This window comes from Somniosus microcephalus, chromosome 20 (genome assembly GCF_052327205.1).
Source record: "Somniosus microcephalus isolate GS21.2 chromosome 20, FLI_Smic_1.0, whole genome shotgun sequence".
NCBI classification, from domain to species: domain Eukaryota; kingdom Metazoa; phylum Chordata; class Chondrichthyes; order Squaliformes; family Somniosidae; genus Somniosus; species Somniosus microcephalus.
The window spans coordinates 46973614-46996758 of NC_141006.1; the positions used below are offsets into that span (position 1 = coordinate 46973614).

At 53.4% G+C, this 23145-nt stretch overlaps 1 protein-coding gene and 1 long non-coding RNA gene across 2 annotated transcripts; one reads left to right on the top strand and one right to left on the bottom strand.

The window, feature by feature from the left end:
- Positions 1–3392: 3392 nt before the first annotated feature.
- Positions 3393–4265, top strand: LOC147103200 (uncharacterized). Its single transcript, XR_015072991.1, has 2 exons — positions 3393–3488; positions 3614–4265. It is a non-coding gene; the product is annotated as an uncharacterized LOC147103200 (long non-coding RNA).
- A 5160-nt stretch (positions 4266–9425) lies between these two features.
- LOC147103201 (uncharacterized) lies at positions 9426–21289 on the bottom strand. The gene is made up of 5 exons (XM_085963178.1): positions 21015–21289; positions 20369–20855; positions 13088–13428; positions 12452–12928; positions 9426–9457 (listed from the first exon to the last, which is right to left on the bottom strand). The coding sequence occupies exons 1-5, from the start codon at positions 21235–21237 to the stop codon at positions 9426–9428; spliced, it is 1560 nt and encodes a 519-aa protein (XP_085819304.1). The 5' UTR covers positions 21238–21289.
- Between the last annotated feature and the right edge of the window lie 1856 nt (positions 21290–23145).

A 23145-nucleotide genomic window follows, 5' to 3' on the forward strand; every position in this document is an offset into this window, starting at 1 on the left:
ACAGATCCCTGAAGGCGGCGGAACAGGTGGATAAGGTGGTAAAAAAGGCATATGGGATACTTGCCTTCATTAGCCGAGGCATAGAATATAAGAGCAAGGAGGTTATGATGGAGCTGTATAAAACACTGGTTAGGCCACAGCTGGAATACTGTGTGCAGTTCTGGTCGCCACACTACAGGAAAGATGTGATCGCGTTAGAGAGGGTGCAGAGGAGGTTCACCAGGATGTTACCAGGGCTGGAGCGCTTCAGCTATGAAGAGAGACTGGGCAGATTGGGTTTGTTTTCCTTGGAGCAGAGGAGGCTGAGGGGGGACATGATTGAGGTGTACAAAATTGTGAGGGGCATAGATAGGATGGATGCTGAGGAGCTTTTCCCCTTAGTAGAGGGGTCAATAACTAGGGGGCATAGATTCAAGGTAAAGGGCGGGAGGTTTAGAGGGGATTTGAGAAAGAACTTTTTCACCCAGAGGGTGGTTGGAGTCTGGAACTCACTGCCTGAAAGGGTTGTGGAGGCAGAAACCCTCACAACATTTAAGAAGCATTTGGATGAGCATTTGAAATGCCATAGCATACAAGGCTACGGGCCAAATGCTGGAATATGGGATTAGATTAGACAGGGCTTGATGGCCGGCATGGACACGATGGGCCGAAGGGCCTCTATCCGTGCTGTATTACTCTATGACTCTATGACTCTATGACTTTCAAACTCAATATAAAATGCTATCGCATTATCCCGTGCCCCACTACTCCCATTCACAATTTCTATAAGGGTGTAAATTTCTGATCATGGGAGACACAGATCTGAGTATGGAAACTGCATTTTGCTGCAATAAAGTGAATCATAGGATAGCCTGAATTGTAATGGCCACATCAAGCAGTCCCGGTTTCTTTTCAGTCTCCTCTGGCACATTTTTCTCTTATTGCATTCCCTTTTTGCACACTGTTGCAGCTCTTCCCATGCCTATTCTCTCCATACCAAATCTGAATGATTTGTAGGATTCATCTTGTCCATTTAAAATTCAAATAGCCATTTGTGATTTTAGATTTTTTTTTTAAAAGTCTGACTGTGCAACACGACGACCTTAAACAATCTTTTCCAATACAGGCGTGACAGATCAATTCATTGGATCTACTGCTTTCTAGCTTTGATAGGGGTTGATGGCAGTGGATGATGAAAAATGTGAACAAAGTAACTGTGGTAAACCACTTTTACCGTTTACTTTCGTTACACTATAGTTATCACTGTTAGATCGTTTCCCTATAGTTATCACTGTTCACATTGTTGTATCACTGTACGAGGTCGCCTCTTGTCACGCTGCTATACCTGGGCTGACCACTGCCGACTCCGCCCATGGCTCCACCTACCTGCCCGGGTATAAAGGTGGTCGACTGGCTGGTATTCCTCCTTCTTGGATCCGATCACCCACGAGGGTGGGCTCTGTTATTTAGTCAATAAAAACCTATAGTTACTTTCTTAACTCGTCGCTTTTCATTGGACGAATTGATAGGTATATCAGTAACGTGTTTCTCACATCTATAGAACAAGTAAGCCACTCATTCCAGCTTTTGCAGAGGGCGATTTGTGGTATTTTTGTGCTATAGATGTGTGTCCTCTGGGATTGCTCTCAATGACTGTACTGTAGGAACGGAGGTTCCTAACTAAATAATTCAGCTCAACTCGATGGATTAAAAGACTGGAATTTAATAACAACGAAGTTTGCTGGATGTTACAAGGAGGAAATCAAAACACGTTCGTTCAAGATGCCAGGTAGTCAAAGACTGCTGGAAAGTTCTCTAAGCTGACGTCATGACGTCCCCACGTTCTTCGCGCCACTGGCAGTCACGTGATCGGCGTCATGACGTCACCACGCAGGATAAAGGCAAACACACACTGTAAAGGTAACAATCAGTTTAAAGGCGCAGTCCCCGGCTGCACTATAATACAATTAAGGGGATTATACTAAAGTACACTGAGTCTCTTGTGGCTCCTCCACAGTACTCCAGAAATTTAAATTGTAACTGTGTGGCAGCTGAAAGGTCAGCACCCATTATTCCCAACCTTTTATCCATCTGCTGGATCTGTAAACTGTGCAAAGGTCACTCCGGTTTTTAATAACTACCACCACCAGGAATGTGCAGTGCGGGGTAACCAGAATGTTTGCCTATATTAGCTGACTTTAACTTAAAGTATTGAAGGGTAACTGCAGTCAGACAGATGGTCTTATGGCCCTGTAGCCATGTGGGGGCCCTTGCATTGCGGTTGCTTCAAAGGTAGCACGATGAATTACAAAGTGAACCTTGGTGAAATCAGACTTTCCCCTTTAAACTCGCCCCTTAAAAAATAATCTATTATTTATTTATTTATTCTGCTGGCACTGAGTGCTGTTCAAAGTTATCCCACAGCACATTCTCTTCTAGAAGCAATTCTGTACCAAAATAGATTACACAGGGGTTGATGGAATTCAAGCATCTGCTTGCTATGTGTGTGTGAGCCAGTGGCTCAGTTGGTAGCACCATCGTCTCTGAATCAGAAGGTTGTGGGTTCAAGTCCCACTCCAGAGACTTGAGCACAAACATCTGAGCTGACACTTCAGTGCAGTGCTGAGGAAGTGCTGCACTGTCAGAGGTGCTGTCTTTCGGATGAGATGTTAAACCGAGGCCCCGTCTGCTCTCTCAGCTGGACATAAAAGAACCCGTGGTACTATTTCAAAGAAGAGCAGGGGCGTTATCCCTGGTGTCCTGGCCAATCAAAATAACAAAACAGATTATCTGGTCATTATCACATTGCTGTTTGTGGGAGCTTGCTGTGCGCAAATTGGCTGTCGTGTTTCCTACATTATAACAGTGACTCCACTTCAAAACGCAGATTGGGTGGCCACTTTGCGGAACACCTCCGTTCAGCCCATAAGGGTGACCCTGAGCTTCCGGTCGCCTGTCACTTTAATTCTCCGCTCCACTCCCACTCTGACCTCACCGTCCTCGGCCTCTTGCATTGTTCCAATGAAGCTCAACGTAAGCTCGAGGAACAGCACCTCATCTTTCGATTAGGCACTTTACAGCCTTCCGGACTCAACATAGAATTCAACAATTTCAGACCATAACCTTGGCCCATATTTTTTGTTTCGCATGATTCTGCCATTGCCATTTACACTTCGTCTAGAGTCATCTTTTGTTTCTTAACTTGTCCCATTACCATCTCCTTTTGCTTTGTACCACCATCCCTTTTATTTCTTAATCTCTCCTACCTTCCCTTTTGTTCTTTCCTCCCGCCCCCACCCCATCTCCCTGCCCCTGCACTTGCTTAAAAAACTTCTACATCTCCAACTTCTTCCAGTTCTGACGAAGGGTCATTGACCTGAAACATTAACGCTGTTTCTCTATCTACAGATGCTGCCTGACCTGCTGAGTATTTCCAGCAATTTCTGTTTTTACTTCAAAATTACTTCATTGGCTGTAAAGCACTTTGGGATGTCCAGTGATCATGCAAGGTGCTATATAAATGCAAGACTTTTTTCTTTTTACTTATTGTATCCTATGAAAGACAATGACAAATGTTGTGTAACAGTACTATGGTGTCAGTAGCTTGAAGTGACTTATGCATTTTCTTTCTCAGTAAAGGACGTGCAAACAGGAACATTGGTCGGAATTCTCTGGTGTCCGTGCGGCCGCGAGTGGAGGCGGGTCGTGAGGGAAATTTGAAATAACTTGTAGCGGGTTGGTAACCTGCCACTGACGCCCCCCCCCATAGGAAGATCATCATGCTTGTGTGCACCAAATTCCCTGGCAGCTGCCATGACTCTTTCGTCCTGCACCAGTCCATCCTCCCTCTGCTCTTCACTCCTCCAAACAGACTTTCCAGCTGGCTGTTTGGAGACAAGGGCTATCCACTGAAGACGTGGCTCTAGACACCTTGGAGGAGGCCAAGTACTGAAGCCCATAAGAGATATAATGAAAGCCACATTTCCACTAGATGTGTCATAGAGCAGACAATAGGCATGCTGAGCATGCGCTTCAGATGCCTTGACAGATTTGGAGGAGCCCTTCAGCATGCACCAGCCAGGGTCCCCAGAATTGTCGTGGTCTGTGTGGTAAACCACTGTTTGTATTCCACTGTGTACATGCCTGTACATGCCTCGGCTGACTCCTCCCACGAATCCAGGTATAAAGGTGACTGCTCCACAGCCCCTTTGTATTCTGGACCGGTCGACCACTCGAGGCACACCTTCATTCTCTTGTTAATAAAAGCCTGTTAATTACTCGCTTAATCTCAGTCTTTTGAGTTATTGATAGCGCATCAATTTTATTAACAAGATTTTTATAATGGAGAAGATCCTCACACCAGCATGCCTGGACTTAGATCATCGGGAGGTGGACTCATCCACCAAGTTTACTCACTGGCTTAGGTGTTTCGAAAAATTCCTGACCACCTCCGCTGCAATCAAATCGGACGAGGACAAACTGGATGTCCTGACCTCCAAAGTGAACCACCGAGTGTACTCGGTCATCCAGGACGCGACCTCGTATGCGGATGCTATCAAGCTCCTCAAGGACCAGTACACACGCCCAGTGAACGAGGTGTACGCTAGGCACCTCCTGGGGAGTCGTAAACAACAACCTGGGGAATCGACCGAGGAATACCTTCAGGCACTGTCTGTGCTTGGCCGGGCCTGTGGTTGTAAGGATGTAAAGGCCGCCGTGTACACAGAGGAACTTATCCGGGACGCTTTTGTAGCGGGCCACAGGTCCAATTACACCCGACAGCGATTGCTGGAGCAGAGTGACCTCGATCTCAACAAGGCCTCTGAACTCGCATTATCATTAGACGCAGCCTACCGGGGCATGGATGCCTACTCCTCTGCACCGTGGACGCCGCGGGGAACGACAGCCTGGGACACGGTAGGACCGTCTCATAGCGCCGTGCCACCCCAGCAATGGCCCAACTACCGCAGCAGTGTCCCAAGGCCAGACAGCAGTGCCCCAAGGCCAGAAATGCTACTTCTGTGGCCAGGCCAAACACCCCAGAGCGCGCTGCCCGGCGAAAAATGCGATCTGCTCGGGCTGCGGGAAGAAGGGACACTACGCCAGCGTCTACAGAGCCAAAGCCACCCGAACCCCAGCAGCGCCGCGTGTAGGCCGTGCGGGCCGCCATCTTGGGCCTCCCCAGCCATGTGCGAACCACCGGAACAGCAGCCATTTTGGACGCCTCCAGCCACATGGGGATCATGGACGCCGCCATCTTGGACGACAGCCGGGACACAACAGGCCCCCAACACCGCCTCATCTGATACCCGCAGCGACACACCGACCCCTACGCTGGCCTCCGTTACACTGGACCAAGCGAGACCGCACCAGCTGGCCAGTTCCACAATGGACATTAAGGTAAATGGTCACGAAACAATCTGCCTTTTTGACTCTGGGAGCACGGAGAGCTTCATCCACCCCGACACGGTGCGGCGTTGCTCTCTCCCAGTCCTGCCTGCGCACCAGCGGATTTCTATGGCCTCCGAGTCCCAGTCGGCGGACATTGGCGGCTACTGCGTGGTGACACTCGTAGTAGATGGGACTGTGTACGATAATTTTAAACTTCTGGTCCTGCCCGACCTCTGCGCTGCCGTTCTACTGGGGTTAGATTTTCAGTGCCACCTTAAAAGTGTTAGGATGGCGTACGGTGGACCCCTCCCCCACTCACAGTCCGCAGCCAGCAGCTCCCAAATTGCCCGCCGCGCACCAGGTGCAACCTCTCCACACTCAGTCACCCCCCCCACACTGTTTGCTAACCTCACCCCCAACTGTAAGCCCATCGCCACAAAGAGCAGGTGATACAGTGCCGGGGACAGGGTTTTCATTAAAACCGAAGTGGAGCGGCTCCTGAAGGAAGGGATTATTGAGGGCAGCACCAGCCCCTGGCGAGCCCAGGTTGTGGTCGTTAAGACCGGCGAGAAGCAGCGCCTGGTCATCGACTACAGCCAGACAATAAATCGCTATACCCTGCTGGACGCTTACCCACTCCCCTGCATAGCTGATATGGTCAACCAGATCGCGCAGTACCGCGTCTTCTCGACCATTGACCTGAAATCAGCGTACCACCAGCTCCCTATCCGCCCTGAGGACCGCCAGTATACTGCCTTTGAGGCAAACGGCCGCCTCTATCACTTCCTTAGGGTTCCCTTTGGCGTCACCAACGGGGTCTCCGTCTTCCAAAGGGAGATGGACCGGATGGTCGATCAAAATGCGTTGCAGGCCACTTTCCCATATCTGGACAATGTGACCATCTGCGGCCATGACTTGCAGGACCATGACGCAAACCTCGAAAAATTCCTCTGCACCGCCAAACTCCTCAACCTGACGTATAACAAGGAGAAGTGCATATTCCGCACAACCCGCCTCGCCATCCTTGGCTGTGTTGTGGAACACGGAGTCATCGGCCCCAACCCCGACCGGATGCGTCCCCTTATGGAACTCCCACTGCCCCACTGCCTTAAGGCCCTGAAGAGGTACCTAGGGTTTTTCTCTTATTACGCCCAGTGGGTCCCCTACTATGCGGACAAGGCCCGTCCGCTGATCAAGTCCACCTCTTTTCCCGTGACGGCAGAGGCCCGCTTAGCCTTCCACCGTATCAAGGAAGACATTGCCAAAGCCACCATGCACGCAGTGGACGAATCCATCCCCTTCCAGGTGGAAAGCGACGCGTCCGACTTTGCCCTGGCCGCTACCCTCAATCAGGCGGGGAGACCCGTGGCCTTCTTTTCACGAACCCCCCAGGGCCCGGAGACCAGACACTCCGCTGTTGAGAAGGAGGCCCAGGCTATTGTGGAGGCTGTGCGTCATTGGAGGCACTACCTGGCCGGAAAACGATTTACCCTGCTCACTGACCAGCGTTCAGTTGCTTTCATGTTTAACAAGAAGCAGAGGGGCAAAATCAAAAACGACAAGATCTTGAGGTGGAGAATCGAACTTTCCACCTACAATTACGAGATCTTGTACCGGCCCAGGAAGCTCAATGAACCCCCGGATGCTCCATCGCGTGGCACCTGCGCCAGCGCGCAGATCGATAGACTGCGGGCCCTCCACAATGACCTCTGCCACCCGGGGGTCACCAGGTTCTTCCACTTCATCAAGGCCCGCAACCTGCCTTACTCCATTGAGGAGGTCAGGACCATGACCAGGAACTGACAAGTCTGCGCTGAGTGCAAACCGCACTTTTACAGACCAGACAGGGCTCACCTGATAAAAGCCACTCGCCCCTTCGAGCGCCTGAGCGTTGATTTTAAAGGGCCTCTCCCCTCCTCCGACCGCAATGTGTACTTCCTCAATATTATTGATGAGTACTCCCGTTTCCCGTTCGCCACCCCCTGCCCGGACATGACCAGTGCCACGGTCATTAAATGTCTGAACGACCTCTTCACCCTGTTCGGTTTCCCCAGCTATATCCATAGCGACCGGGGCTCATCGTTTATGAGCGATGAACTCCGTCAGTACCTGCTAGCTAGGGGTATTGCCATAAGCAGGACCACCAGTTACAACCCCCGGGGGACCGGACAGGTGGAAAGAGAGAATGCGACAGTTTGGAAGGCCGCCCTGCTAGCCTTAAAGTCTAGGGGCCTTCCGACCTCCCGCTGGCAGGATGTGCTCCCCGATGCGCTCCACTCTATTCGGTCACTGCTCTGCACTGCCACTAACGCCACCCCTCATGAGAAAATGTTTGTCTTCCCAAGGAAGTCCACATCGGGGACATCGCTACCGCCATGGCTGACGTCCCCAGGGCTGGTCCTACTGAGAAGACACGTGAGGACCCATAAAACGGACCCCCTGGTCGAGAGGGTCGACCTCCTCCACGCCAACCCCCAGTATGCTTACATTGCGTACCCGGACGGGCGGGATGACACAGTCTCCATAAGAGACCTCGCACCCTCAGGGGCCGCAGTAACCCACCACCCACTACCACCCCCCCCCACGATCCGATATCCAGCCCCAGCAGACGGCAGGCCTGGGCCCCGCGACCCGCTCGACATCTACGAGGACTACTCACCAGTGCCCCAGCCTACACGGGACTCGACGCCGGAAGCTTCACTACCCCTGCCGTCGCCACATCGATCACAGCGGCAGACAAGACCTCCGGAGAGACTCCAATACACTAACTTTTAATACACTTCACCCCGCCGGACTCAATTTTAAACAAGGGGTGAATGTGGTAAACCACTGTTTGTATTCCACTGTGTACATGCCTGTACATGCCTCGGCTGACTCAACCCACGAATCCAGGTATAAAGGTGACTGCTCCACAGCCCCTTTGTATTCTGGACCGGTCGACCACTCGAGGCACACCTTCATTCTCTTGTTAATAAAAGCCTGTTCATTACTCGCTTAATCTCAGTCTTTTGAGTTATTGATAGCGCATCAGTCTGCTATGTCCTGCACAACATAGCGCAGCAGCGAAGATTAGCGCTGCATGAGGAGCAAGGCTCTGAACGCACAGCCTCTTCAGAGGAGCAGGAGGGGCTTGTGGTCCAGATACCACCAGCACCTGAGCACATTGATGCCAGGGATGGCCTCATCATGGCCAGATTTACTTAACTTCTGGCATTACACCCATGTGGCTGCCATATGCTGCACCAGGTTCTCGCCACCCCATAGCAACACCATAAAACATCCCTACAATGACCAAGCCATTCCTTTCACACTGAATACCATTGCTGGAGGTAACGTTATGTCTCACCATTCACTTCAACTCACTAAGCCACTTCCAAAGTTGCGCACAAATTTGGCCATACCGGAAAGTGGTGAAAATAAATATTTTTATCTGTGACATCACAGTAACGGAAACTTTACACAAACATTTATGAAAACACCCAAGTGGTTACTCTTGTGCATCTACTTGTGTTTCATCTTTCTCTTACGCGTGCTACTATGAGGTGCTACCCCTGTGGCTTCAGCAGAGGTAGAGGCAGCATGCTGTGCCTGCATAGACACTTTTGGTGGATGACCTCTGGGTTTTGGAGCCTGTGATGGCCCCGCCAAAGTTAGCTCCTCCTGCGACTGCAGGGGCAGACTCAGCCATCGTGATCTGAGGAGCCATCTGGGGCTCTGACTGAGGGGGTGGGGTGGGGCGGGCAACAGGGGAGAAGTGTGAGTGCTTTGAGAGGAGCCCCCACTTCCAAGTCCCCTTTCACCATCATTCCTCTCATGGGCCACCCGCACTTCCCTGCTAACAAGGAGCTCGAGAGCACCTTGCTGCACAGCAGTGGGGCCATGAGAACCCAAATCTACATTGACATCCCTCCTAGACAGAATGTCTATGAGCATCTGCCATCTATTCTCCATAGAGACCATGCCCTCCTGTGAGTGGTGCATTAGCTGCTCCATGCAGGTGGCCATACTAGCCATGGGAGAGCCTGTAGTCGCCATCACCTGCGACAAGGTGATGCTCATGTTGGATGGAGATGGCCTCCTCCATTCTCTGTACATTTGCAGACATCAAAATGTCATCAAAAAGAAGCCTCCTGCACTTCTTGCTGCACCTCCAGGATCGCACTCTTTCTGGATGGCCCCCGAGGCTCGGCGTCTACATGCAGCTGAGCCGAGCTGGGAGTGTCCTGCGCCCTCCAGCGAGGACTCTCCACTGCTGTCCCTACCATCTGCTCTTCCTCACTTGTGACTTGTGAGACACCAGGTGACAACACTACTCTATCTCACGTGGGACCCACCGAGGGTCATAGAGTTATAACGGCACAGAAGGAGGCCATTCGGCCCATTGAGTCTGTGCCAGCTCTCTGTAGAGCAATCCAGTCAGTCCCATTCCTCTGCTCTATCCCCGTAGCCCTGAAAGTTTATTTCCCTCCAGTGCCTATCCAGTCTCCCCTTGAAAACATTGAGGGCTAGATTTTCAGTTGCTTGCGCCAGCAGTTAGCGCCTTAAGAGAAGTGATTTCCGGGCGCTATGCGTGTAGCGCCCGGGCGCAGCGCAGTTTGCGCCCCGCCCCAAATTAAGTTGCCCGTTAGCGCCGGCGCAAAGTTTAGCGCCCGCCCGGATGCGCGCGCAGAAAATGACGTCACATCCTCGTGCAACGCCCTTTGGCCGCCCCGATTGCAAACTTCAGTCGGACCGCCCCATTGTGCGGCGGGCGGCCGGAGCGTTTGGAAAAAGGAACGCAACACAACCAGCGCGGGCCCCGGGGGGCGCTAATTAAAGGGAACGTCCTCTCCAGTATAAAGGCCATCCATTATTTCAGAAAACAGTCTTGTGCAACGCATTTCTGGAGACACAACAAGGAGGATAGCTAACTGGTTTCAAGCAGCAAGAGCCAGGTATTTTTGGACTCAGGCAACAGCGCTGCAAGTGTCCATTTGGAAATTAGAGTGTTTGCCAGGATTTGATGGGGGTTGCATGGGGTGCCAACGCGGAGCTGCAGCTCCATGTCCGTAGGGCTCGCAGACGTATTGTCAGAGGGGCAGCCCTGGCTAGAGGCAGAGGGGGCTACAGGCGTCGGCCACGTAGGCCTTACCCAGTCAGGCTATACCGCCAGCAGCGCTCCTACCTAAACATGAGTGCCGCGCGATGTGTTAAAAGGCTCCGATTCCGGAAGGGGGTGATTGCAGAGATCTGCCACCTGCTTCGCCGAGATCTGCGGCCAAAGCTCAGGTGCAGGACGTCTCTGTCGGTGGAAGTGAAGGTGACAGTGGCATTGAACTTCTATGCCACCGGCTCCTTCCAATACGCTGCTGGGGACATAGCAAACATCTTCCAGTACGGCGCGCATCGCTGCATCCGCCAGGTGACCGAAGCACTGTTCAGAAGGAGAAGCCAATTCATCTCCTTCCCCATGGCCCTGGAGAGCCAGCATCAGCGCGCATTGGGATTTTCCAGACTCGGGGAATTCCCCTTGGTGCAGGGCGCCATTGACTGTACGCATGTGGCTTTGCGGGCCCCTCTGGAGCATGGCGAGCAGTATCGCAACAGGAAGGGCTACCATTCTCTGAATGTGCAGCTGGTCTGTGACCACAAGCAGCGCATCATGGCAGTCAATGCCAGCTTCCCAGGCAGCAGCCACGATGCCTTTATCCTGCGGCAGAGTACTGTGCATGACATGTTCCAGGCACAGCCTCCCCCAAGAGGATGGCTACTCGGGGACAAAGGCTATCCTTTGTGCACCTGGCTCATGACCCCGCTCCGCGCGCCCAGGACCGCTGCTGAAGAGGCCTACAACGAGAGCCATCAAACCACCCGCAACATCATCGAGCTAACTATTGGGGTCCTCAAGCAGCGGTTCCGCTGCCTTGATCGCTCCGGAGGAGCTCTCCAGTATTCGCCGGACCGGGTCTCCCAATTTGTGGTGGTTTGCTGCATGCTACACAACCTGGCTATCCGCAGGACTCAGGCACTGCCACCTGACGTTGGACCAGCACCTCAGGAGGAGGAGCAGGAGGAGCATGAGGAGGAGGAGGAGGAGGAGGAGCAGGAGTACGTTCCCAGGAGGGAGCGACCAGGGCCAAGGGCCGCACGACGCCACCTTATTACACGGTACTTCTAAGCCCCCTGTCAGGGAATGGCCAGGGGCCATGAGGGAAGATGAATGCAGCCGCTCCGCAAGCCCTCAGCCGGCGAAGCCAACAAACACTAAGAAGAACAACCATGGAGACTGCATGAATAAAGATAATTTTTTATTAAACAAAAATGAAAAGCCCTTCCCACATGAATCCCCAAAAACAATAAACGGGCCCCACAAAAAGCCCAACAAACGACTCACTCCCACAAACTGGGGAGGAGCCACTCCACCTTTATTGAAACCGGGCCTCAACGTCGGCCTAACGCAAAAAAAAAGCCCTCCAAAAGCACAACCATGGGCAAAATAAAGATGGCCACCGCCATATTAAAGGAAAGCTGGCCACACCCTCTACTGAGTGGCCCGCGAGGGCGAGACCTTGGCCAGCATTTTGCCTCCCCTGCCCTGCCTGCTGCTCCTTCGCAAGCTCTGCCCAGTGGCTGCTGCGAGGCTGGGGGAAGGCGCCTGAGGCTCAGATGCCCTTCCGCCAGATGCCGCTGGGGGGCGGCCTACACGGCGTTTGGGCCTCGAGGGGCCGTCTCCTGAGTGGCGCCTGAGCCTGGCCACCATCAGCTGCAGCCGCTTGCCCTTGACGCCCCAGAGGGGGAATGGCGGCGACGGATGGTGCAATGTGGGCCAGCTGGCGTCTGGGATGCGCTGGCTGGTGCTGTGGCGCGGTGGCACTCGGCCGGGCCCGCACTGCAGGATCCGCAGCAATCAGCCGACGGCCGGCTTGCTGGGATGGTCCAGCGCGGCGCCTGCCCTGGCGATGCCTGCCTGAGACAGCGCGTGTGGCAGCAGTGAGTGGCCCTCTGGTCCTGGTGTGCGCGCGCATCACATCCGCCAGGGTCTTGACGGCATCAGTTAGCATGCGGCCAGTCGCGGCAGTTGCTGCCCCGAACTCGCGCACACTGGTCGCCAGCGACTCGATGGCCTCAGGCATGCGCCCCACCACGCTCATGAGCTCCGTGTGGCGCCGGTCCGAGTCGTCGGCCATCTGATCGAGCTTCCGCACCTCCTCCGAAGTGAAGGTGTCCGGACTGGAGTCGCGACTCTCCCGCTGGGGAGGAGGGGGCCGAACTAGGGGACCCTTGCCGCGTTGGTGACGGCGAGTGTGCCGAGCAGCAGCACTCCCCTCTGATCCTTCCCCCCTTTGGGGGGAAGGCCGCGGGCCACGCGCACGGCTGCTGGGTGGCTGGACGCCACTGGTCCCAGAAGCTGCATTGCCCTGCGACAGTTCCTCCAGGCACTCGTCCAGTGAGGAGGTGTCGAGCATTTCCTCCTCTCCTGCGGGACGTGACTGTTCCCCCGAAGGTCCGGCTTGCTCCTCCTCCTCCTCCTGGTTGGAGGTGCTGTCACTGGCAGCCTCAGGGTCCTGGTCGTCACCAGCTGAAAGCAGGAATGCACAAGAGTAGCTTCAGAGTGAGGAGACGGCGTCAGCGAGGGAGTTAGGACTGGTGGGATTCAGCGCATTGGTGGGACAGTGGCAAAGGAGGTAGCTCGGATGGGCCAGTGCGACGCGAGAGGGCCAAAAGGCGAGGTCCTTACCATTGCCGGGCAGTGGAGGGTCGGATACACCGCACGCTGTGGGGACAATCACACGTGCTCCCATGAGCACACACACGCGCTCCTCCAGCCGAGTGAGCTTCTGCAGCTTGGCGCGGCCACCCCTGGCACGGGCCTGGCGATTAAACGCTACTTTAGCCTGCAAGAGAAAGGACGGGCTGTAAGTGCGCAGTGAAGCCCTGATGTAGTGTGCACTGCCTCCCATGGTGGAATAGCTTGGACAGAGTGAAGCCCTGATGTAGTGAGCACTGCCTCCCATGGTGGAATAGCTTGGACAGAGTGAAGCCCTGATGTAGTGTGCACTGCCTCCCATGGTGGAATAGCTTGGACAGAGTGAAGCCCTGATGTAGTGTGCACTGCCTCCCATGGTGGAATAGCTTGGCCAAAGTGTAGAGTGCCGAATGGCCATTTGATGCTCATGACTGTCCCAATGCTGCTGGCTGAGGGCTGGCCAAAAGGACTTTCAGGTCCCTTTGCCCATCATGTCAGGTGTACATGCAAGAATGAGGAGGAGACTGGAAAGGCTACTCACCCTCACAATCCTGGTCAGATCGTTGTACTTCTTACGGCATTGTGTGTGGGTCCTGGGGGCCTCGCCGGTGAACGTCACCCTCTGGGCGATCTGCTTCCAGGCTTTGGTGTAGTCGTGGTGGGTTGGATTCCTCCCACTGTCTGGAAACAAGATCTTGCGCCTCACCTCCAGAGCTGTGAGCATGATGTCCAGATCACCCTCTGAGAAGCGCAGGGCATGCTGACGGGCCTTCTCTGGCGTTGCCATGACTCCCTGGGGCTGAGCAGTAGTGTTGAGGCCTCTTTGCAAGGCTGCAGTGTGCAGGGCGTGGCAGCAGACCAATTCGTCCCTTCCCCCTTTAAGAGCTGGTCGGCACCACGGGGTCTGCTGTCAGTGCAAAAATGACCGCACCCGTGCTGCGCCCCGCCTGGGCGCTATCCCTCTGGACCGCCGGCTTAGCGCCTAAAGAGAGTAGTGGAACGCCTCTTTTAGCGCTCCACCAACCTCTTAGGGCGAAGCCACTGAATTCCCGGCAACGGGGCGCTACTTTGGGGCGGGCGCTAACTTCGGGCGGGCGCTAAGGTTAGCGCCCCAAAACTGCCTATACTGAAAATCTAGCCCTGAGTGTCTCCGCTTCCACCACTTCCGTCGGCAGCAAATTCCAGGTCATCACCACTTGCTGCGTAAAAAAGTTTTTCCTCACATTTCCCCCTGTATCTCTTGCCCAAAACCTTAAATCTGTGTTCCCTAGTCCTTGTACCATCAACTAGTGGGAACAGCCATTCCTCGTCTAGCCTATCCAACCCGTCATAATATTGAACACCTCTATCAAATCACCCCGCAACCTCCTTTGCTTTAATAAAAACAAATCCAGCTTCTCCAACTTGTCCTTGTAGCTAAGATCCCCTATCCCTGGAACCATTGTGGTAAATCTCCTCTCTACCCTCTCAAGGGCCTTCACATCCTTCCTAAAGTGTGGTGACCAGAACTGGACGCAATACTCCAGTTATGGCCTAACCTAGCACTCTATAAAGGTTCAGCATAACTTCTCTACTTTTGTACTCAATACCTCTATTTATGAAGCCCAAGAGCCCATATGCTTTGTTAACCACTCTTTCAATATGTCCTACAACCTTCAGGGACCTATGCACATTAACTTCCAGGTCCTTCTGTCCCTGCACACTCTTTAAAAAAAACTGTGCCATTAAGTGTATATTGCCTCTCCCTGTTCCTTCTGCCAAAATGCATCATCTCACACTTCTCTGTATTAAATTCCATCTGCCACTTGCCTGCCCATTCTGCTAGCCTTTCTATGTCCTGTTGCAGTCGATTGGTATCATCATCACTGTTTGCCACACCTCCAAGTTTGGTGTCATCGGCAAATTTAGAAATTCTACTCTGTATTCCAATATATATATATAAAAAAGCAAGCAGTGGCCCCAGCACTGACCCTTGGGGAACACCACTGTCTACCATCCTCCAGTCTGAAAAGCAGCCATTTACCACAACTCGCTGTTTTCTGTCCTTAAGCCAATTCCTTATCTAAGCTGCCACTGATCCACCTATTCCATGAGCCTCAATTTTGTTAACCAGCCTTCTATGTGGTACTTTGTCAAAACCTTCTGAAAATCCATGTAGGCAACATCCATTGCATTCCCTTCATCAATCCTCTCTGTTACTTCATCAAACAATTCAATTACATTAGTCAAACACTATCTGCCTTTTACAAATCCGTGTTGGCTCTCCTTAATTATTAAACCTCTCCAAGTGCCCGTTAATTTTTTCCTTGATTATTGTTTCTATAACTTTACCCACCACTGATGTTAAACTGACCGGCCTGTAGTTACTAGGATTGTCCTTACACCCTTTCTTGAACAATGGTGTCACATTTGCCACTTTCCAATCCTTGTGCATCTCCCCCGCATCTAGGGCAGATTGTAAAATTATGGCAAGCCCTTCCGCTATCTCCTCCCCCAATTCTCTTAGCAACCTGGGATGCAAGCCATCTGAACCAGGCGACTTGTTCATTCTAAGCATACCCAGCCTTTCTAGTACATCCTGTCTATCAATTTTCACCCCTTTCATTGCTTCTACCTTTTCCACTTCTACCAATATTTTGTCAGCATCTACCTCCTCCAGTAAACACCGATACAAAGTACTCATTGAGTATTCTAGCCTTGCCCTGCACCTCTAAGCATATATCACCTTCTTTGTCTCTAATAGGCCCCACCCCGCCTCTTGCTACCCACCTACTGTTTACATACCGGTAGAAGATTTTTGGGTTCCCTTTTATGTTTAGGTGTGCGTATCTGCGCTGCTGCTGGGTGCACTTATTTCTGGTGGTGATGCACCCTCAGAGGCTGGAGGCTCCAATGAGGAGTCATCTTCCTCTTCTTCCTGGACAGTGAGGGGGGGGGGGGGTGCTTTTGATGGACGTGTGGGACAGTACAGAGATGAGTTAGATATGTTCTATCAAGAATGGGTATAGATACCATTATGCACATGATGAACGTTCACTGGCTGCTGACATCAGTCCCCATATGAGTGACTGATGTCAGCAGCCGAACACCTCGAGTCTCTTCGCCAGGAACAAGCAGAAGCCAAGCGCAGGCAGTGCAAGGAGCACACGTCAACCCAAGCACCCCACCCACCCGACCCTTCAACCACCGTCTGCCCCACCTGTGACAGAGACTGTAGGTCCCGCATTGGACTCATCAGTCACCTGCGAACTCATTTTTAATGTGGAAGCAAGTCATCCTCAGTTCCGAGGGACTGCCTAAGAAGAAGGAGGTATGAGTGACTGCTGTATGCTGTGTGGCTGTATGAGATGTAATTCTGCCACCAGGCTGTTGAGATGTCCCCATCTCTCCATCTCCCACCGCCAACTGCTCTGCGACTCCTGACACATCCAGGGCGACCTCCTCTGCTGTTGTTAAGGTGGCCAATGATGGAGGGCTACCTTCAGTTCTCTCCCTCTCCCTCCTATTGAGGGCTCTCTTCTCCTGCAAGGAGGGAAAGAAGAGAAGGTTGAGTGAGAGTGATGGAATGAGTGTAACAAATGGATGGTTTAGATCTTTAAAGGGAGACTATGATGGTGTGGGGTGGCAATGCCAAGTGGCCTCCTTGTGTGTTAGTTGGTATGATTGCATTAGGATGAGGGTGAGTGTAAGGGGTGGCTAGTCAGATGGGGATGTGATAATGTAGATAGAGAGGGATGGGTGGATGTGCAAGGTACGTTGGTGTGAGTAATGTTATGCAGGAGCAGGCTTGGGAAGGCAGAGTGATGGGGATGTGATGAGAGGTACAGCAGGATGAAGTTAAGTATGGCTTTGCACTCACCTTTCCTGATCTAATGAGATAATTGAAACGTTTCCGGCACTGCACCCAGGTCCTCCTGAACACATCCCTGCTGTTGGCCTCCTCTGCTATTTGGAGCCAGGCTCCTTTGGTCTGTTGTTGAGGTCTCCCGCCCATCAGAAGGGAAGAGGACCTCCCTGCGTGCTCTTACTCAGTCAATGAAAATATGAAGGGAGTTATCTGAGAACCTGGGTGCAGCCCTCTGTCTCTGTGCAGTTATGTTTGTTAGTCTTTCCAACACTCCAATGGTTCAGTGCAGTGCCTGCACAATCCTAGATGAACCTTCAAATACAATGTGGCCAGGGCTCCTTTAAATATCCCGGCTGAAAACGTGTCATCGATGATGTCATCAGACCCGCACCATTTAATAGGGCCAGGTAATGGAGATCGGCAGGGCCTTGTATGATCATAAGGCTCAGGAAGTATGATTATATGCATTGGTGGCCATGTTTATGTGGCGGGTGAGGTTCAGGGAGGCAAAGAGGGCAGAAGCTGAAGGAGACGGTGCAAAGTGAGTTCAGATGGGCATTGAAATAATTGAGAATGAGTTGCTTAGTGCAATGACTGAGTGATGTTATTACAGAGGAAAGGTTGGTAAGATGGATGCCATGGTCCTTGTCGGGGGGGGTGGTGGAAATAGGGGTCATTAAACAATAAGGATCTTGAGGGAGAGGTGGGAAGAGTGGTAGAGTGCAAGGCAACTAGACATGGAGATAGGTCAAGGTGAGACTTAAACGTACATGATAATCTGGGATGGGGATGTGGTGGAACAGAACAGGATGGCTTCACTGAAGAGGAAAGTCACTGTTAGACAGCAAGGGCTAGATTTTCAGTTGCTTGCGCCAGCAGTTAGCGCCTTAAGAGAAGTGATTTCCGGGCGCTATGCGTGTAGCGCCCGGGCGCAGCGCAGTTTGCGCCCCGCCCCAAATTAAGTTGCCCGTTAGCGCCGGCGCAAAGTTTAGCGCCCGCCCGGATGCGCGCGCAGAAAATGACGTCACATCCTCGTGCAACGCCCTTTGGCCGCCCCGATTGCAAACTTCAGTCGGACCGCCCCATTGTGCGGCGGGCGGCCGGAGCGTTTGGAAAAAGGAACGCAACACAACCAGCGCGGGCCCCGGGGGGCGCTAATTAAAGGGAACGTCCTCTCCAGTATAAAGGCCATCCATTATTTCAGAAAACAGTCTTGTGCAACGCATTTCTGGAGACACAACAAGGAGGATAGCTAACTGGTTTCAAGCAGCAAGAGCCAGGTATTTTTGGACTCAGGCAACAGCGCTGCAAGTGGCCATTTGGAAATTAGAGTGTTTGCCAGGATTTGATGGGGGTTGCATGGGGTGCCAACGCGGAGCTGCAGCTCCATGTCCGTAGGGCTCGCAGACGTATTGTGAGAGGGGCAGCCCTGGCTAGAGGCAGAGGGGGCTACAGGCGTCGGCCACGTAGGCCTTACCCAGTCAGGCTATACCGCCAGCAGCGCTCCTACCTAAACATGAGTGCCGCGCGATGTGTTAAAAGGCTCCGATTCCGGAAGGGGGTGATTGCAGAGATCTGCCACCTGCTTCGCCGAGATCTGCGGCCAAAGCTCAGGTGCAGGACGTCTCTGTCGGTGGAAGTGAAGGTGACAGTGGCATTGAACTTCTATGCCACCGGCTCCTTCCAATACGCTGCTGGGGACATAGCAAACATCTCCCAGTACGGCGCGCATCGCTGCATCCGCCAGGTGACCGAAGCACTGTTCAGAAGGAGAAGCCAATTCATCTCCTTCCCCATGGCCCTGGAGAGCCAGCATCAGCGCGCATTGGGATTTTCCAGACTCGGGGAATTCCCCTTGGTGCAGGGCGCCATTGACTGTACGCATGTGGCTTTGCGGGCCCCTCTGGAGCATGGCGAGCAGTATCGCAACAGGAAGGGCTACCATTCTCTGAATGTGCAGCTGGTCTGTGACCACAAGCAGCGCATCATGGCAGTCAATGCCAGCTTCCCAGGCAGCAGCCACGATGCCTTTATCCTGCGGCAGAGTACTGTGCATGACATGTTCCAGGCACAGCCTCCCCCAAGAGGATGGCTACTCGGGGACAAAGGCTATCCTTTGTGCACCTGGCTCATGACCCCGCTCCGCGCGCCCAGGACCGCTGCTGAAGAGGCCTACAACGAGAGCCATCAAACCACCCGCAACATCATCGAGCTAACTATTGGGGTCCTCAAGCAGCGGTTCCGCTGCCTTGATCGCTCCGGAGGAGCTCTCCAGTATTCGCCGGACCGGGTCTCCCAATTTGTGGTGGTTTGCTGCATGCTACACAACCTGGCTATCCGCAGGACTCAGGCACTGCCACCTGACGTTGGACCAGCACCTCAGGAGGAGGAGCAGGAGGAGCATGAGGAGGAGGAGGAGGAGGAGGAGGAGGAGCAGGAGTACGTTCCCAGGAGGGAGCGACCAGGGCCAAGGGCCGCACGACGCCACCTTATTACACGGTACTTCTAAGCCCCCTGTCAGGGAATGGCCAGGGGCCATGAGGGAAGATGAATGCAGCCGCTCCGCAAGCCCTCAGCCGGCGAAGCCAACAAACACTAAGAAGAACAACCATGGAGACTGCATGAATAAAGATAATTTTTTATTAAACAAAAATGAAAAGCCCTTCCCACATGAATCCCCAAAAACAATAAACGGGCCCCACAAAAAGCCCAACAAACGACTCACTCCCACAAACTGGGGAGGAGCCACTCCACCTTTATTGAAACCGGGCCTCAACGTCGGCCTAACGCAAAAAAAAAGCCCTCCAAAAGCACAACCATGGGCAAAATAAAGATGGCCACCGCCATATTAAAGGAAAGCTGGCCACACCCTCTACTGAGTGGCCCGCGAGGGCGAGACCTTGGCCAGCATTTTGCCTCCCCTGCCCTGCCTGCTGCTCCTTCGCAAGCTCTGCCCAGTGGCTGCTGCGAGGCTGGGGGAAGGCGCCTGAGGCTCAGATGCCCTTCCGCCAGATGCCACTGGGGGGCGGCCTACACGGCGTTTGGGCCTCGAGGGGCCGTCTCCTGAGTGGCGCGCCTGAGCCTGGCCACCATCAGCTGCAGCCGCTTGCCCTTGACGCCCCAGAGGGGGAATGGCGGCGACGGATGGTGCAATGTGGGCCAGCTGGCGTCTGGGATGCGCTGGCTGGTGCTGTGGCGCGGTGGCACTCGGCCGGGCCCGCACTGCAGGATCCGCAGCAATCAGCCGACGGCCGGCTTGCTGGGATGGTCCAGCGCGGCGCCTGCCCTGGCGATGCCTGCCTGAGACAGCGCGTGTGGCAGCAGTGAGTGGCCCTCTGGTCCTGGTGTGCGCGCGCATCACATCCGCCAGGGTCTTGACGGCATCAGTTAGCATGCGGCCAGTCGCGGCAGTTGCTGCCCCGAACTCGCGCACACTGGTCGCCAGCGACTCGATGGCCTCAGGCATGCGCCCCACCACGCTCATGAGCTCCGTGTGGCGCCGGTCCGAGTCGTCGGCCATCTGATCGAGCTTCCGCACCTCCTCCGAAGTGAAGGTGTCCGGACTGGAGTCGCGACTCTCCCGCTGGGGAGGAGGGGGCCGAACTAGGGGACCCTTGCCGCGTTGGTGACGGCGAGTTTGCCGAGCAGCAGCACTCCCCTCTGATCCTTCCCCCCTTTGGGGGGAAGGCCGCGGGCCACGCGCACGGCTGCTGGGTGGCTGGACGCCACTGGTCCCAGAAGCTGCATTGCCCTGCGACAGTTCCTCCAGGCACTCGTCCAGTGAGGAGGTGTCGAGCATTTCCTCCTCTCCTGCGGGACGTGACTGTTCCCCCGAAGGTCCGGCTTGCTCCTCCTCCTCCTCCTGGTTGGAGGTGCTGTCACTGGCAGCCTCAGGGTCCTGGTCGTCACCAGCTGAAAGCAGGAATGCACAAGAGTAGCTTCAGAGTGAGGAGACGGCGTCAGCGAGGGAGTTAGGACTGGTGGGATTCAGCGCATTGGTGGGACAGTGGCAAAGGAGGTAGCTCGGATGGGCCAGTGCGACGCGAGAGGGCCAAAAGGCGAGGTCCTTACCATTGCCGGGCAGTGGAGGGTCGGATACACCGCACGCTGTGGGGACAATCACACGTGCTCCCATGAGCACACACACGCGCTCCTCCAGCCGAGTGAGCTCCTGCAGCTTGGCGCGGCCACCCCTGGCACGGGCCTGGCGATTAAACGCTACTTTAGCCTGCAAGAGAAAGGACGGGCTGTAAGGGCGCAGTGAAGCCCTGATGTAGTGTGCACTGCCTCCCATGGTGGAATAGCTTGGCCAGAGTGAAGCCCTGATGTAGTGTGCACTGCCTCCCATGGTGGAATAGCTTGGCCAGAGTGAAGCCCTGATGTAGTGTGCACTGCCTCCCATGGTGGAATAGCTTGGACAGAGTGAAGCCCTGATGTAGTGTGCACTGCCTCCCATGGTGGAATAGCTTGGCCAAAGTGTAGAGTGCCGAATGGCCATTTGATGCTCATGACTGTCCCAATGCTGCTGGCTGAGGGCTGGCCAAAAGGACTTTCAGGTCCCTTTGCCCATCATGTCAGGTGTACATGCAAGAATGAGGAGGAGACTGGAAAGGCTACTCACCCTCACAATCCTGGTCAGATCGTTGTACTTCTTACGGCATTGTGTGTGGGTCCTGGGGGCCTCGCCGGTGAATGTCACCCTCTGGGCGATCTGCTTCCAGGCTTTGGTGTAGTCGTGGTGGGTTGGATTCCTCCCACTGTCTGGAAACAAGATCTTGCGCCTCACCTCCAGAGCTGTGAGCATGATGTCCAGATCACCCTCTGAGAAGCGCAGGGCACGCTGACGGGCCTTCTCTGGCGTTGCCATGACTCCCTGGGGCTGAGCAGTAGTGTTGAGGCCTCTTTGCAAGGCTGCAGTGTGCAGGGCGTGGCAGCAGACTAATTCGTCCCTTCCCCCTTTAAGAGCTGGTCGGCACCACGGGGTCTGCTGTCAGTGCAAAAATGACCGCACCCGTGCTGCGCCCCGCCTGGGCGCTATCCCTCTGGACCGCCGGCTTAGCGCCTAAAGAGAGTAGTGGAACGCCTCTTTTAGCGCTCCACCAACCTCTTAGGGCGAAGCCACTGAATTCCCGGCAACGGGGCGCTACTTTGGGGCGGGCGCTAACTTCGGGCGGGCGCTAAAGCTAGCGCCCCAAAACTGCCTAAACTGAAAATCTAGCCCCAGGTTTGGTCAGATCCAGGATGAGGACTTGAATGAGAAGGGCTTTGTTCTTGAAAAAGCAGACATTTTGCAGGGCCATGTATAAGGGATAGGCAGACAGTTAGTTGATTGGGCGGGGGAGCTGGTAGGATCATGGGAAGTGAAGAGGAAGATGAGGAGGAGGTTGCAGGTATTGATCCCAGGGAACACAGTAAACTGGATAAACGGATGGCTGATTGGAGAGGTTACCTTCACCACCCAGGACTTCACTCTTCCTCACTGTCGAGCAGTAATATAACAGTGGGAGATTAATTCATGCTGCAAGCAGTTCTTGTAATAGTAAACCTTATTCCAACAATTTCTCCATGCTTTTACAGGACAGACTATAATGTGTGTGTATGTATGCTTTCAAGATAAATATACAAAAATCTTCGAGATCTTCCCCTACGCTATGGAACTACCATTTCAGACTAAACCAGGGTACCTTCAGCTCTCCTCGACTGTGGGTTAAATAGTTATTAACCCAGATCATCAGCCTTTTTGTTCCTGGGTGCTGATTTGGGAGAGTCTGAGCAGGGAAACTTCAATAAGAAAATGCACAGCAGTATCAAAACAAAGCAAACACTTAGCCTGCACAGGAAGAAACAAAGCAAACAATCCTCCTGATAACTGGCTGTCACTAAAGTAAATGTTGCATTTACACTGCTGTTCGGCAGACAAGCTGCAGGAATCCCCTCACCATATGTGGTCCTAGTGTATCTGCATCACTCAAAAGGTTACACACAGGGTCCCTGAACCAAGCAGACTCAAAATTATGAATGCATTAAAAAAAAATAGTGTACAGGACATTCATTGTACTTACCTAATCTTAAAGTATAATTTTATAATTATTTTATTTATTGGTGCTACAACTGGAACTTTCTTTAAGTAATGAAGTAAAGCTGGCAAACATAGTTTGGACTATATTAATGAATTTGGCAATCAATATATCAACAAGGTGCT